A 17,939-nucleotide genomic window follows, 5' to 3' on the forward strand; every position below is an offset into this window, starting at 1 on the left:
TATATAAATGTAAAGTCCAGCTAAACTGGGCTGAACTCCAGCTGAACCCCAAAACTATTTAAGATCAGTCTTCTGAGTTGCTGAGATTGGCATTCCTGTAATATTAGAAAGCCTAAAGGAGAGTAGGTGTCAGATCTCCAGTGTATGTTCACACCAGCAACCTTAACTCTAGGCACTTCTGTTTATTAATCTATAAATCAGAGAAGATACACAACAGGGCATCCCAACCTCATGTTCTCCCGTATTACAGAATTTGGATTTTGCAAAGCAAGCAGGAGGTAGGTTATGTTGGGACTATCAGAAAAAAAAAGCATTTCAATTCTGGAGTCCTTGTACTCTGAGGATGGTGCCAGCACAAGAGGCTGGAATCCTGTCCTCTGCACACAGCTCCTAAAGACAGGTATGTCTGTTAAAGCTACCGGAACCCTCTGCAAGCAACATCACTTGGCTATGCTAATTCATATTTTTTCATGGCATTTACTTTTTTTAAACTTTTTTTATTAGTTTCAGGTGTAAAAAACAACATAATAATTAAACATTTATATACCTCACAAAGTGATAGCCCCAACAAGTCTATTACCCATCTGACACCATACATAGCTATTACAATGGAATTGACTATATTCCCTATGCTGTACTTTACATCCCATGACTATCTATATACAAAGGGTGCCAAAATATATATATATACACATTTTAAGAAAGGAAAAAACTGTATTAAAATTGTAATACTCAATACACATATATGCTGAGAACAAAAGATAACTACAAATCACGTTTGACTTCTGCAATTACAAGTGCTCAAAGTGGTTACCATCAGAGTAATGTTAATATAGGTTTTTCCTTTCGTAAAATGTGTATACGTTTTTTGGCACCCTCTGTGTGTGTGTGTGTGTGTATATATATATATATTTTTTTTTTTAAATTATAGTTGACATTTAATATTATTTTCTGTTAGTTTCAGGTGTACAGTGCAGTGGTTAGGCATTTATATAATTTGATATGAAGTGATCCCCCAATAAATCAAGTACCCATCTGACACCATACATAGTTTTTAAATCATTATTGACTATATTCCCCATACTGTACTTTACATCCTCATGATTATTTTGTGACTACCAGTTTGTACTTTGTAATTCCTTCACCTTTCTCACCCATCTCCCAACCCCCTTCCTTCTAGTAACCATCAGTTTGTTCTCCGTTTCTGTGAGTCTATTTCTGTTTTGTTTGTTCATTCTGTTCTTTAGATTCCACGTATAAGTGAGATAATATGGTATTTGTCTTTCTCAGTCTGACTTATTTCACTCAGCATAATATCCTTTAGGTCCACCCATGTTGTTGCAAATGGTAAGATTTCATTCTTTTTTATGGCAGAGTAATACTCCATTGTATAAATGTGCCACAATTTCTTTATCCAATCATCTATTGATGGGCATTTTTGTTGTTTCCAAGTCTTGGCTATTGTGAATAGCACTGCAATAAACACAGGGGTGCATATATTTTTCTGAATTAGTGTTTTGGATTTCTTTGGATAAATACCCAGGAGGGGAATTGCTGGGTCATAAGGTAGTTCTATTTTTAATTCTTTGAGGACCCTCCATACTGTTTTCCTTAATGGCTACATCAGTTTGCAATCCCACAAACAGTGCACAAGGGTTCTCATAACACTTACTTTTATTTAGACTATTGACTTTTAAAAAGAATGTTTCTTATGCAGAAAGACAATATGCTTTAGTTTTAAAAAACAAAAACAGAAAAACAAAAAACCCTGCTAAAACAGAAGGTTAAAGATAGTGTTGGGTCCCCATTTTGCTATTTGATCTGGGATGAGTCATTCAACAGTTATAGGCCTTAGTTTCCTTTTCTGAAAAAATGGGTATTTAGACTGGACATTTCCTAAAATCCTATATGGCTCTAGTAGTCTCGCTCAAACATAGATACATTCCAATTCAAGAAAAATAAAAATGCAGAACTTCTTACTTAGGAAACTGATCATTCACTACTCATAATGGTCCTTGCTGAGTCATTCTTCACTTACAAATTCCCCCACAATTTCCTTAAATAGTATGAATCTCTAGTGAAGTCAAACTGTGATTCCAAGTTCAAATATCCTACTCTTTTTTATGAATAATTAGTTTCTGATATATACACCTGGTCCAGGGAAGTCAGAACTACAGAATCCTGATTCAGATGTATTACCAAAAGAAGAGCCGATTCCACAAAAGATCATCTGCCTAGAAGGGAAATAAATCATGACTTCATTGGACTCGTGGTTTCTTAATCTCCAGTGCACTCTTGGTCCAGAGTTGAAATCAGAACTAACGCATCGAGGCTGCTCCATGAAATCAGGCAGTCATCCTTTCCCCTTCCCCTTTGCACTGCCTCCAAGGACTGCATGGATCAATGGCACTGTTCAAAGCTTTTCAGTAAATACTAGCTCAAGCCATTTCCCTCCAAAATGTATCCCACCAAAAGGTTTGCTTCCCATTTACCCAAGAGTATGTGTGCTCCAGATGTCTTTGAATTCTTATGGTAGGATGTGGTGCAGACCATCCCAAGTCGCCTTCATTGTCCTGAGTTATCTCACTAAGGGGGCACTTTCTACTCTACAAGGGCTGACCACCAACGTCTACTTCACCAGCGTGGACAAATCAACTTGCTTTCCCTCGCTCTTGACTGCTGATTCAGATGAGAAAGACGAAGGAAAAGTTACAGACAGTGGCCCTTGTTTACACTTAGCAGTCTCCGTGTGTTTTGAGTTTTTGGATGATATTTCTCGTAATAATAGCACAGCTCTAACATGCCCATTAAAATGAGACACAGTTTTTACTAAGTGCATTTATGTTAAGAGCAATTTTTCACTTGATTTTCCCAAAACCTCGCATTTACAGTCAAGTTTGCTGTCTTGTTGCAGGTTCAGAAAACGGTTTTGCACAGAAGCAGCGAACACCTCACCGAAGATGTCAGCAGCCCAAAATGTTGAGTAGCCCTGAGGACACCATGTACTATAACCAGTTAAATGTGAGTTCAAAGTGGCCATAAAGCTGTTTCACTGGCTTTGTTTCCAGTTAATAATTCTGTTATTAATACCTGTTCCAGCCCCTCCAGCCCCACCCCCACTCTCTTATGCTCTCGTCTTGAACATGTGCTTAGGCTCTTTATCTGTTGCTTTCATGTCAGGATGTCTGCCTTCACGGTGAATAATTGATGTGGTTTATCAAAGACGAGCAAGATGCATGCTTCATCAGGCTCACTTGAGCCCTTTGATCAAAAAAATTATGCTGTGACTTCTGATATTATCAGCATCTGCTTGCATTCAACACAAAATCACTTTGAATTAAAAATTAACGACTTGCTGCTTTGCTTTGACTGTGTGTTCTTGGCCCTCTCCACAGGGAACTCTAGAATATCAAGGGAGCAAGAGGAAGCCAAGAAAACTTGGATAAATATCTGTCTTCTTAGTTCTAAGCAACTGTAAACAGAAGGGGTCCTTTGTGATATTACAGAAAATGCAAAACTTTCAAGAGGCTTCTAAAAATATGCAGTGGGGATAGCGCCACTATTATTGACACTGGAAACTACTTTTCACAGTAGCAAGTACACAAAACTTGAATCTATTCTGTCTGAAAAGGCTGGAATTGCCATCTAAAGGCAAATGTTATTCCTCCTCATTTTCTCAGGGAATTGTACTTTTCCTCATAATTTGAGGTATGTAGCAGGCTATGTAAAACTCTCCCGCAGATAAGACCACTACAAATAGTGCAAATAGGGCTCTTCCCCACATTACCCTACCCCTGGGCCTTAAAGGTACACAAAGGAAAATACCCATCCCCACCCCTACCCGGCAGTGGTTAGACTGGGGGCTCTAAGGAGTTTGGGCTCATCTGATTGTTAGCATCTCAATTGAGAACAGCAATGAAGTAGGTAATTGGTACTAGTTTGATAACTGGAGGAGGTCAGAAGGAGAACGTTCTCATCCAGAGGGAAGCAGGAGACAGACAAGGTAATTCACATAAATCAAGTTGCAGTATGATCACACCTCCCAGACACCACTAAATCGGGCATGTTATCAGTATGTGACCCACGGATGAAAGGCGTTGTGTCTCAGACCCTAGTCCCTCTGTGTTGGGGACCCTGCCTCCACTAAGCTGTCCTTTTCTCCCTGTGTTGGGACCCAACCCTGTTCCAAGTACTGACACAACTTTAGCTGCCCCAGAGATGATTGTGGCATTTGTTTTCTTTTTCTGCTGAAACTTTCTTCTTTGTTGCAGCCAAGTCAAAATGCTTGATGGGGAAGATGAATATTACAAATCTCTGTCACCTGTGGACTCCATCCCTGAGGAGGACAGCTCAGCCCACCCTTTCTTTTTTCCCATGTCCTCAAAAGGAGCACCTTTTGCTCAGCACTGAGCTGTATTTTCTGGGCCCCCCCCCCGCCCACCACCACAAATCTGTTGAGGGTAAGAACACTCATGGTAATTGGCTGATTGTCATTTAATAAGAAAGCACTGTGATGGGGTCAGCTTCTTTGGATATGTGCCGGAGCCTTACAGAACAATTTTCAGATTCTTAACTATTTTCTCCTACCTCCATCATTCTCCCCACATCTGCTGTGCAGCCTGAGCTGGGTAATCCCCCCTTTTCACGTACCATAGGTCTCTTGGGGACACTCAGCACACCTCCAGTAGAGTAATAACTATCATTCATGCCCCCATCTAAGAGGGTAACAATCTCACCATAAGCCAGTTGGGAACACTGATAGCATTTCTTTATTTTTCCCACATGTCAATCCATGCAGAATCTGCCCCTATGAAAATCCAGGAGTTCCTTTTCTTCTTGCCTCCTTTTCTCCTTGCTTGTCTTTCTACCCTACCCACCTCTCCCCAGGGTCAAGGCTCCACTGCTGAGTGCCTTCATCTTGAAAGAGTGCACTTAAGGTCTCCTAGGCCAGGATAAATGTTTGTGTTTAGGAGGAGAGGCCTAAATTTTCTGATTCTTTCTATAAGGCAAATGAACTCCTCTTTTGCTAATTATTATGCCGATAAAGACTTTGCCTCTTTATTCCACCTTGCCAAGACACACCTATCACCTTAGCAGTAAAAGAAAGGTGTGAGAGGGAAAGAAAATGTGGACCCATCAGAGTCCACATCACCTTGTATGGTAACTTTCCATTCTCCGGTCAGCTGTCTCCACTAGGCTGTGTGAGTGGCTGCGAGGGCAGTATCTTGTCTCACCCTCCCTGTGTGCACAGAGCCCACCCAGCACAGTGCCTGGTACAGAGTGGACATCTAATAAATGTCCACCATTGAATGAATGGAAAGACTTAGTTACACAAAGATATCTGGTAGAAAAGCTACTTTTCATTATTTGTTATATACGATTAATCACTTTTCTTATACCATAAGCTCTGAGTTTTCATTCAAGGTTGGGCTAGTCCTATTGTAATGATGTTATACCATGTATTATAATACTCAATATGATTCAATACAACAAAGCTTTTTTGGAGCAACTATTATACTCTGTACAAAACTATATGTGAGGTTGCTGTGTGATATAAAAATCCTATAAGACCCAATCTTTAGAACAGATGTTCTCAACATTTTTCTTACTTTAAAATACTTGACAGATACAACACATGGGAGTACCCAGATCTGGAGGAAAATAAACTTGAGGAAATAGGAAAAAAAAAAAAAAGCTGTTATCAGAATTTTAAAGGGAAGAGTTCTAATAAGCATTTTACAAACATAAATAATGAAATGTAGCTTTTAGAAATCTCAGAAATTGTAATTTTACAAGAAAAAGAAATAGTCAATTATTCAATAGTTAAATTTTACTTTTAAAAAAAAGTCTTGATTTTTTTTCCCCAAATCTTTACCCCAAAGGTAATGCTTATAAGATATGCAAGTAGAGCAAAAGAAACACAAATTAACTTTTAACTTTATTTTATCTAGAATATATAGATTTTTAACATTATTACTAATATAAGTGTCTTAGGAAATTCTACTTTTATCACTGATTTGTCTACTTTTGATATTAGCTGCTTTCCAATCAGATGAATAGAAATGTTCGTAACTTTCCACTTGTCCATGTAAAACATAATTGTATACTTGCCTTGTTTCTAATTAAAATATATCTATAAATAAAATTTAAAAGGAAATAGAAGCAATTATACAGAAGCTATGTAATAATTAGTCATTGCCACAGCTATAACTCCAAACAGCACTTTAGAAATGGTAATCATTATCAGCTAAACTCAAAAAACAATTTTTAAATCAAGTAGATGAGAATGATGTAATCTGGAGTCTCATAAATGTCTTATTAGGTTTATCAAAGTAATATGCACATGGCAAAAACAAAACAAAAATCAAATGGTCCAGAGAGTTTATAGCAATCTTCTCTATGCCTCTGCCTTAGTCCCTACCCTCAGAGGAAACCATTTTTTTTATTTCTAATTCTAATTTTTTAATATTTCCATCATATCTTTAAATAATTTGCTCTTATGTTCTTGATTTATCATTTTAGACAATTTCTGTTCTCCCTCTCTATGAAAGACGTGCATTTATCTCAATTCCTCCTCTCCTCTCTCTCACTTCTTCCAGTGCTTATAATTTTATGTTTAAACTTTTGTTGACTACCTTTTAAACTTTAAATTATTTAACTAAACACCTATTTTTTGTGCATTGACCTTACATAGTATCTCTATAAGGATGACTGACATGAAGAAAATGAACAGGCTGAAAGATAATATCAAGACAAATAGAATAAAAGACCCTTAACAAAACAGAAATAATTCTGATGATAGAACAATTCTTTTAAAAACTTCACTGCACACCCTTGGTGTTCATGATCTGAGTTGCTGTTTCTTTTCCATTTTGGTTCATCTGCAGATATGCCTCCATCCACTCTTTTTAACTTTATTTTTAAATATAACACATACATAGAAAAGGCGCAAATTAGAAGACTCAGTAAGTTATCAGAAAGTGAGCATGTGTGTAACCACTCGTACAGTCAAGACTAGGCTATTGTCAATACCCTAGAAGCCTCCCTGATGTCTCTTCTCAATCTCTACTACCCCCACCCACCTCCCCAAAGATACGCACTCTCATAACTTTGATGGTAAACACTTCTGTGATTTTCCTTGTAGTTTTACCACTTACATGCATCCCTCAACACTATGGTTAGATTTTGCCTCTTATAGGGTAGGTTTGGGGAACTTTATATAAATGGAACCATGTAGTATGTAATTTTTTGGAATTGTTTCTTTTATTCAATGTTATATTTGTGAGTTTCATCTATGTTGTGGAATGTAAATACAGTTCATTCATATTCATGACTCCAGTATATGAATATGCCATAATTGATTAACCCATTCTACTTTTGATAGACAAATATGAATTGTTTCCCAACTTGGGGCTATTTTGGAAATTGCTACTATGAACATTGTTGTATATGTCTCTTAGTGTATATTTGCATGAATTTCTGTTGGCTTTATACCGAGAATTAGAATTTCAGGGTCCTGAAGTACACACACCTTCACTTCAGTAGGTAATGCCAAACTGTTTTCCTGAATGATTGTACCAATTTACAACTACACCAGTGGTATAAGAAAGCTCTCATTGTTCCACGTTCTCACCAACTCTTGCTATTATCACTCTTCTTCATATGGGTAATCTGATGGATATATAATAGAATCTCACTGTGATTATAGCTCACATGTTACTGATTAATAATGATATTGAGCACATTTTTATATGTTTAGCGTCCATTTAGATACTTTCCTTGTTACATGCCCATTTTTAATTAGTTAACAATTGTTTTTCTTTTAATTTGAAGAAATATATTATATATTGTTAGTTATAAATGTTGCGAATATTTTCTCTCCTAGGTGGTTTGCTCTTTTTTTCTCAAGTGCCTGTTGATGAAAAAAAGTTTGTAATTTTAACATAATACAACTTATCAAACTGCCCTTTTTAATTAGTGCTTTTTTTTATGGACTGTTAAGAGGTCTTGTTACCCTAATGTCATAAAGATATTTGCTTTTAGTATCTTCTGGAAGCATTATTGTTTTGCCATTTACTTTTAGATCTTTAACTCACCCAGAATTGATATTGCAAATGGTGTGCATAAGGGTCAATTTTCATGTTTTCTATAATGGGTATTCAACTGTCTCAGCCTTATTTAGTGAAAAGGCCATCCTTTTCCTACTGCTCTAAAATACTACCATTTACTAAATGAAGTGTTCATGGATCTGTTTCCTGATTCTGTATTGTGTTCCATTGATCTATTTGTTATTCTTGTGTTAAATACTGTACCTTTATAATAGGCCTTGGTGTATGGCAGAGAACATCTTCCAACATTCTTTGTCTTCTCCAAGAGACCCTTGGTTAGTCTGAACCCTTTGCATATTATAGAATCAAAGAGTTAACTTCTGAGAAAAAGAAAAAAACTGTTGGAATTTTTTTGGAATTACCCTGAGTCTATAGGTCAATTTGGAAGGAATTATCATGTTTATAATATTGATTTTTTTTTCAGTCCATGAATATGGTATATCCTTCTGTTTAGTTATTCCTTCTCTTCTAATGATGATTTATAATTTTATGTGAGAAATCTTACACATATTTTGTTAGTTTCATTCCTATGAACCACATATTTAGAAGATTTTTTTTTAATTTTTTGTTTTCTATTTGTTTCCTGCTATAGACTATATAAATGTTTGTGTTCCCCAAAATTCTTATGCCTTTGGGAAGTGATTGGGAAGGTCATGAGAGTGAACCCCTCATGAATGAGATTAGTGCCCTTATAAAAGAGACCCGAGAGCTTGCTTGCCTCTTCCACCATATGAGGACACAGTGAAAAGGTGGCTTTCTATGTACCAGGTATCAGGCTCTCACTGAATCTGCCAGTACCTTGATCTTGGACTTATGTTGTTTAAATCACTGAATTTATGGTATTCTGTTATAGCAGCCCAAACAGACTAAGACATTGTTGTTACATGGAAATGCAATTAATGGGTTTTTTTATATTTGAGATCCATCAACTGGGCTAAATTTACTCATTAATTCCAATAATGTATCTGTAGATACTTTTGGATTTTCTACCATATACAGTAAAACCCTCTGCAAATAACTATAGTTTTCTTTCCTTTCAACATTTATACTTTTTCTTGACTTAATGCCTGTATCAATTAGTTATTGCACACCGAATCAACCATATATTTTTCACAAGTCTATGGGTTGGCCAGGTATTTCTGTTGATTTAAGCTAGTCTTATCAGGGCTCACTTGTGCATCTGCAATTGGCTGCAGGTCAGCTAAGCAGCTTTGCTGATGTTGGCTGGATTTCTCACATATCTAGAGCCACAGCAGGGAGAGCTAGGCTAATGTACTTCTGTTTAACATGGTCTCATCCTCCAATTTGCTATTATTCACAATGGCAGTGACAGAATCTCCAAGGGGAGTGCCGTGTCTCTAGAGGCTCAGCACGGGCGCATTGCCAATTCCACCACATTCTTCTAACCAAAGTAAAATATAAAGCCAGCCTAGATTCAAAAGGCAGGTAAATAGAATCCGTCTTTTGATGGGAGATGCTGCAAGGTCAATTACATTGCAAAGGAAATGGATACAGGGGGAAATAGAGAATTAGAGTTATTTTTGTAATCAATCTGTCATGCTGACCTGGCTAAGATTTCCAGTACAGGGTTGATCAGGAGGGTTAATAGTAGGATTCTGACCTTTTTCCCAATCTCAAAAGGAAAACTTTTAGTGTTTTACCATTAATTATGATATTTGCTATTTCCTTTCTATTCCTAAGAGCCTTTTTTCTACCCCTATAAGTGGATGTTTGATTTTATCCAATACTTGGTTTTTATATATTTAAGTCACCTATGATTTTTCTCCTTTATTTTGTTAATGTAGTGAGTTACACTGGTTTTCTAATGTGAAATCAACCTTGCATTCTTGCAATACCTACCACTCTATCATATTATCCTTTTACATATTGCTGTATTTGATTTATTTGTTAATTGAAAAAATATATTTATATGCTTATGTTGAAATTATGAGAATTAAAAATAATGTAAATTTTTAATTCTCATAATATCCAATCTGTCTGGCTCTGGAAGAGTTTGTGTAAGAGTGACATTAATTCTTTCTTAAATTTTTTTTTAATTCACTGGGGGAGCTATTGGTGCCTGAAGTTTTTATATGAGAGAAAGTTTTAATTATATATTAAATATCTTTACTAACTTATGACTATTTATGTAATCTGTTTCCTCTTGTGTCAGTTTTGGTAGGTTTCATTTTTCTCAAAATTTGTCCACTTATTCCACATTTTCAAATTTGGTTAGAATTGTTTGAAATACCTCAAGATATTTTTAATATTGTAAAATCTATAATAAGGTCCCCTTTTCATTATGATGGTGATAATTTGTGTTTTTTCTTTCTTTTTTTTTTTTTGGCTAGTCTTGCCAAGTTTGTCAATTTTATTAGTCTTTTAAAGGAAACAATTTTTTATTTTATTCATATTTTTCATTATCTATCTGGTTCCTGTTTACTAACTTTTGCTCTTATGTCCTTTCCTTGATATAATTTGCTGGGTTTTTTTCTAACTTCTTGGGATTTTAAGCCCTCCTTTCTAATACATTAACTTAAGCTGTAATTTTCCCTGTAAGTATGAAATTAACAGCAACATACAGTATTTTTATTATTCAGTTTAAAATGTTTTCAAATATCCATTATGATTCTTTTTTTGATCCATGAGATTTTCAGAAGTTTATTAATTTCTAAATGTACAAGGATTTTTCTCTTATCTTTATGTTGTTGAGTTCTAGCTTAATTATGTATGACCAGAAAACAAATCAGTATGATTTTAAGACTTTGATATTTGTTGAGACTTTATGGCCCAGCATATAATTTTTTTATAAAACTTTTGTAAATATTCCATATATACTTAAAAGTTAGGCGTATTCTGTAGTTTTCTATATATGTACAGTAGGTCAAGTGTGGTAATTGTCATTTCCCCATACCTACTGATTTTGTGGCTGCATTTTCTATCTGTTGTTAAGAGAAGTGTGTTAAAATTTCCCACTATGATTATAAATTTTCCTATTTCTCCCTGTAGTTTTGTCAGCTTTGTCTTTATGTATTTTAAAGCTATATTATTAGGTAAATACACACACTTTAATTATTCTCTTGTGGCTATACAAGAAATTATAATACACACTATTGACTTATCAAAATCTAGTATTACTTAGTACTTATACCCTCTTCTTAGACAATGCAAGAATTCAGGGGCCTGAAAACACTACCCATCTATCTATCTATCTTATAAATTTGTCCTTGATTATATTGCCACTATTGTGGTATATTTTAATTTCATATATATTTTATATTCCATAAGACATTTATTATTGTTTTCATTGCTCTTTATTTCTTCCCACATCTCTGACCTTCTACTGTAGGATCTGTTTTCTTCTGCCTAAAGAGCACTTTTTAGTGTTTCCTTTAGTGTGAGTTTGCTGCTATGAGTTTTTGTTTAACTGAAAGTGCCTTTATTTCACATTCTTTTTTAAAGATTTTTATTGGGGAATCGGGCAAGGGGAACAGCCAAGTTGTTGTCTTTTCATTTTAGTTGTGGAGGGTGCAGCTAGCTCAGCTCCAAGTCCAGTCACCATCTGGCCCCCACGGCAGCTCGTGGCCACTCAGCTCAAGGTGCTGTGTTCAATCTTAGTTGCGGGTGAGCATAGCCTGCCATCCCATGTGGGAGTCAAACCGGAAACCTTGTTGCTAAGAGCACATGCTCTAATCACTGCACCATCTGGCTGCCTGATGGCAACTCAGGGCAGCTCAAGGCTGCTCAGCTCAAGGTGCCCTGTTAAATCTTAGTTGCAGGGAGGCATAGCCCACCATCCCATGCGGAAGTCGAACAGGGAACCTTGTTAAGAACATGTGCTCTCACCAGCTGAGCCATCCTGCCACCTATTGGCAGCTCAGTGGCAGCTCAGCTCTGGCGCAACTCACTGGCCCATGTGGGAATCAAACCAGTGACCCTGTTGCTCTTAACCAACTGAGCCACTCGGCCGGCCCTCACATTAATTCTTGAAGGATATTACTGATGAGTGTAGAATTCTATATTGGCAGGTATTTTCTCTTAGAACTTTAAAGATAGCACTTTACTATCTTCTGGTTCTCACTGTAACTATTGAAAGGTCAGCCGTAGGCCAAATTGTTGTGCCTTTGAAGGTAATCCCTGTTTTTTCCTGACTGCTTTTAAGGTTTACTCTTTCTTTGGTTTCTAGCAGTTTTACTATGAAAGGGTTCTCATTTATGTTTTCTTACTCTCCTGGTTATTATTTATTGCATGTTGGAAATGATACTTGCAAAACTTTTTGTAAGGGTAATCTGAGGCTCAGGATAATATTCCCTTCCTCCATAAAACAGTAATATGTGCTGGGGGCATACATAAATCAGGACCACTTTAATCCAACTTCAGAGTCTGGGATGATTTGATTGCAGGGACCTGCAATCCCTGCCTGTGAGAATACTACATCTGACTTACTGTCTCGTACAGTGGAGTTCTTTGCAATCCCAAGTAAGAGAGAGAGACAGAGAGAGTTGGGGAGTTAAGTGTCTCTCCTGGAATTGGTGAATGTCTCTCAGAAGAAAAGTTGCCCCAAATGCTGAGCTATCCTCTCAGAATTTCTGTCTTCTCCTAGACCGTTTTCAGTTTTTCTTCACTCTCTTGCTAGCTTTCCAATGCCTTCAATCAGATATATTTAAATTTTGTCCTAATTTACTATCTGACCTCAAGGAAAGGCAGTTTTAATTACATAAGCCTTTATTACTGGAAGCGGATATCTTCCTCCATCCTTTTTTCATCTTTCAGAAATACGCGTATATTGAAATCTCTTCCCTTGATGATTTCCTCTTCCATTCTCATCATTATTTTCAGTTATTCTTTTTAGTTATTCTTTACTGCCCTTTAAACGAGGTCTCAAAAAATAGGAGATACAGATGTGTGCATGCTCAGTCTGCTGTGTTGTATGTAACCTGTCCTGCTTAAAATTATTTTTAAATAAATCATTTACAGGGCCAGCCTAGTGGCGCGTTGGTTAAGAGCTGGCTTGAGATGCCAGAGGGCCCCGGTTCGGATCCCACATATAAGGGCCAGTGACACTGCCCTCTACAGCTAAGATGCTGAACAACAGCTCAACCTGGAGCTGGGCTGCCGTGAGTCGCCGGCGATGGTGTAGGCTGCAGCCCCTGTGGCAGTGGGTTGCCATGGGCTACCGTGTGCAGCCAGCTTGAGCAGCTGTCCAGAAGCTGGCAACTGATCTGCCTCGCCCAGGAAGAGTGCAATGATGGTGCCAACTTGAGCCAGTGAAGCAACGTCCTCCACAACTAGACTGAAGAACAAAAGGATAGCAACTTGTCTGTTCCCCTTCCCCCAATTCCCCAATAAAAATCTTTAAAAATAATAATAACAAAAAAAGTAAATCACTTACAAATATTAATATTTGAACTACAATTTTTATAACAGCTTTACTGAATTATACACCCCTTTAAAGTATACAATTCAGTATATTTAACTGTTATTAAGAATAAATTATTTGTCCCACACCTCATGACAAATCTTCAGGTATTACTGTTTTAAGACACTAGTGTTGATCTGATCTAGGAGCTTACAATATAGAAGGGGAAGTGTGATACATGCATAGATATTCACTAGGAAATGGCAGAGTAAATAAGATCAGAGGAGAGAGCATAAAGGATGTTTCATGAAGAAATCAGTGTTTAACCTAAATACTGAATAGTGGGTAGAGCAGAGGTAGGACAAACTGGCATCTCATAAAGTGAGACAGAAGGGCTGCTGTCAGCCCTTGGTGTGAATTAGAAAAAATGTCCTCTGCCTCCCCATTCCAAGCCTCCTTGTACAATTGGAACAACAAAAGTATCCTGGAAGAGTCCAATCAGGCTGAAGCAGCAGGAAAATTCAGGCCTTGTTTTGGTTTGACTGGGGCATAGAACATAAATAAAAAGTAAAACTGGAGGAGTTGATCACGCAGGACTTGCAGTGCTGTGCTGGCAGTTTGTTCTCTACTGGGCAACAAGAAACCAGTGAGGCTTTTGTTCAAAGGAATGCCATGAACAGAGCTGGGATTTAGAAAGAGCTTGCTGGCTGTGGTGTGAAGTAGAGAAGTGAGAGGCAAAAAGATCAACTAGTAGAAGACTTACATCATAGTGAAGCAAAAGATATGAAGATCTAAGCTAGAATAATGGAAGAATAGAAAGGAGTGTGAAACCAATATATCCTGCAAACATATTGTTTACATATTGGATGGTAGGGGCTGAAGAAGGAAGGGGTGGGGAGGGATAAATTAAAGATGACCCCATGCAGAAGAAATGGGTTAAGATCTGGAATTTATCTGGAATTTACTAACTGGATTAGCAGTCACTGAAAAGTAGTTTGTTCAGGACTGCGTTTGCTTTTTTTCACACTGCTAGTGTTGATTTGTGAGATTTCATAAAGTATTTATTGCCATTTCTCTGGTGACAGTTAACATCACCTTCAAAAGAAAGAGACTGTTATATCATATATGCCATTTTACATACATTTCAATGTTCAGAGACTATTCCTAAAATAAATGTTTAGAGATTCCTTTTAATTACATATAGTACCTCTTTTCTATGTAGCTATTATTGAATTATATTAGTCTTTTTCCTAAGTCAAATTTGTGTGAAGTACAAATTTTAAAGGGATGTTGAGATATTTCCCCTTAAATATGTTCTTATTTGTATCCATGACTCACTCACAGTATCATATCTAATCACACCCAGTGGTTTGGATCATTTGATCCATTGAGGACCAACTGCTCAGTAGTCATTATTGATCAGGTTAATTGGCTAAATGACTGATATAATCATCGGTTCAGGTTGTCTCTGTGTGTAAACACCGATTTGGCTGTTTTGTTTGAAGTGCTGTATCAGGTTTTCGGTATACTCGATTTATGTCAAAGGTAGAGAATGACTTTGTGCCTTTACATATAACATACATGAGCCAGTGAAAACCTGTGAATAAAATGAAGGGTTAGGAGAGCCTGTGCTTATTTTTTTTAGTTGGATAATGCTTCCCACTTATGTAAACCTCTGGAATTTACTATTCTCCAAACCAGCCCCTTGATTAATGACAGCAAGGAATGCTAGTCTTTTGAGTCACATAGAATGTTTTCTTCATTCACACACTCTTGTGGTTTTACTGGTTCAAAACAAAAGGAAAGGAACAAAAATAGAACAAGAAGTCTGTCACTCACCCTGCAGTGTTAAAAACAGCGAAAATATTTCTACCAATTAACATTCCCTTGACAGCTTTGGATGGTTGGATGTCACTGGCTAGTCTTAGGGACATCAAAATGACATATCACTGCCCTGTACACATACTTGTAAAGGTTCTATTTTGGAGCAGTAAGAGGACTTCGAAAATATGCAGGCCAATCTACTCTTTTTACAGATGACAGGGCCGAGGTCCAGCGACTTGCCCAGGGGTCACACAGTGAGTCAGCAACAAAGTAAAAAGAAGAATCTAGGTCAGTTTATACTGCATTCTGGGGCTGTCTGTATCAAACCACCAGGCTTTCCAGTGATGTCATGCTGTCTAAGACCAGCCTCACTTGTACACAGAACAGACAACTTATTTAGGAAGATGTTTTGCTTTCCGAAACTATTTCTCTAAATAATTCTTCCAGTATATACGAGTGAGATGTTGCTACCAGGCCTAGTTCCTTGCAAGAACTCTGCAGACATTTATAGATACGACCTGAGGATGTCTAAAACCATTATTGAAATTAAAATTTTTAATGCATTTATTCAATGCAGTTTCACTGGTATTCTCCTGTGGAATCTTCACCCTAACTATGTTAGTATGTAAAAAACATAAATGGGAACTGAGAAGGGTTACGTTACCTGACCATGGTCCCAGAGCTAATAGGGAGGAGTGATGTGCAAATCCACGGGTATCAAAGTCCTACGACATGCTCTTTCCAAAAGCCAAGCAGCCTGCATTTCACTGTCCTTTAAGGAACACTGATAGTTACATGACAATCTGACTGGGGCCACAGTAGCCAAAATAAAGTTTAATATAAAATATGCTGATGCTTTTCTATAATTTTTATTTGAGAATAATGTAACTAACATGTATTGAGTGCTTATTATGTACCCAGTCCTGTGCTTTACCCCTAATGCTCCATTTAATCTTCATGGTAACCTATTAGATAAATGTTATCATCATTAGTAGCATTCTTATAGGAAACTGAGGTGTCTAAATGCTCAGTGACACACCCAAGACCTGACAATTTGGTGGAGCAGGCATGTGAGCATAGATGGTTTGGCCACAGAGGGCTCTTTAATCACTACTGTACACTGCCATGTACTCTGAAATGTCACTAAGAGACCTACAGGGAGGACCTGGCAGTGGCCAAATTATCAAAGGCTCAATGGACGAAGAGTTGGGAAGAAACTTAAAGCTTTCAGACAACTATTGGTTTATGAAATATAAAATTATTGGAGGTCTTTGAATTTTTTTTATTTTTTATTATTTATTTTTTAACATTCAATATTATTTTATATTAGTTTCAGGTGTACAACAGAGTGGTTAGACATTTATATAATTTATGAAGTAATCCCCCTGGTAAGTCTAGTACCTACTTGGCACCATACATGGTTATTTCAATATTAATGACTATTTTCCCTATGCTGTACTTCACATCCCCATGACTATTTTGTAATTACCAATTGTATTACTTACTCCCTTCACCTTTTTCACCCAGCCTCCAACCCCATCTGGCAACCATAAGTTTATTCTCTGTTTCTGTTTCCTTTGTTCATTTATATTGTTTTTTAGATTCCACATATAAGTGAAATCACATGGTATTTGTCTTTCTCTGTCTGACTTATGTCACTGAGCATAATATCCTCTAGGTCCATACATGTTGTCGCACATGGTAAGATTACATTATTTTATATGGCTGAGTAATATTCTATTGTGTGTATGTACCACATCATTTTTTTAAACATTTTTTATTTTTCAATTACAGTTGTCATACAATATTATACTAGTTTCAGGTGTACAGCACAGTGATTTGACATTTATAGAACTTACGAAGTGATCACCCCAATAAATCCAGTACCCATCTGACACCACAGTTATTACAATATTACTGACTATATTCCCCATGCTATACTCTACATCCCCATGACTATTTTGTAACTACCATACTATACCTCTTAATTCCCTCCCCTTTTCACTCATTCTCCCTAACCCCACTCACATCCAGCTAACCTCAAAATGCTCTCTGTGAGCTTATTTCTGTTTTGTTCATTTCTTTACCCAATTGTCTGTTGATGGACACTTCGGTTGCTTCCATATCTTGGCTATTGTAAATAAAGCTGCAGTGAATGTAGCATATATCTTTTCCAAGTAGTGTTTTGGATTTCTTCGGATAAATACCCAGAACTGGAATTGCTGAGTCATAAAGTAGGTAGTTTTATTTTTAAATTTTGAGGAGCCTGCATACTGTTTTTCCAAATGGCTGCATCAATTTGCAATCCTACCAATAGTGTAAGAGGGTTCCCTTTTCTCTACATCCTCGCCAACACTTGCTGCTTGTTGATTTATTGATGATAGCCATTTTGACAGGTGTGAAGTGGTATTTCATTGTGGTTTTAATTTGCATTTCTCTGATGACTAGTGATGTTGAGCATCTTTTCATATGTCTATTGGCCATCTGTATGTCTTCTTTGGAGACATGTCTATTCAGGTCCTCTGCCCATTTTTTAATTACATTGTTAGTATTTTTGGTGTTAAGTTGCATGAATTCTTTCTAAAATTTGGATATTAACCCTTTATCTGTGTATCATTGGTGAATATCTTCTTCCATTCAGTATTTTC

The 17,939-nt window shown here is 36.8% G+C and overlaps 1 protein-coding gene across 1 annotated transcript in view; it reads left to right on the forward strand.

Annotated features, from left to right (window-relative positions):
- Positions 1-4,410, forward strand: part of MYO3B (myosin IIIB) — a 443,683-nt gene extending 439,273 nt beyond the window's left edge. Inside the window, exons 33-35 of the mRNA XM_019656795.1 lie at positions 2,915-3,021; positions 3,396-3,441; positions 4,271-4,410. Coding sequence (XP_019512340.1) covers positions 2,915-3,021; positions 3,396-3,441; positions 4,271-4,410 — 293 coding nt within the window. The remainder of the gene's footprint in view (positions 1-2,914; positions 3,022-3,395; positions 3,442-4,270) is intronic.
- The last annotated feature ends 13,529 nt before the right edge of the window (positions 4,411-17,939 follow it).

This window comes from Hipposideros armiger, unplaced genomic scaffold (assembly GCF_001890085.2).
Source record: "Hipposideros armiger isolate ML-2016 unplaced genomic scaffold, ASM189008v1 scaffold_266, whole genome shotgun sequence".
Lineage (NCBI taxonomy): Eukaryota > Metazoa > Chordata > Mammalia > Chiroptera > Hipposideridae > Hipposideros > Hipposideros armiger.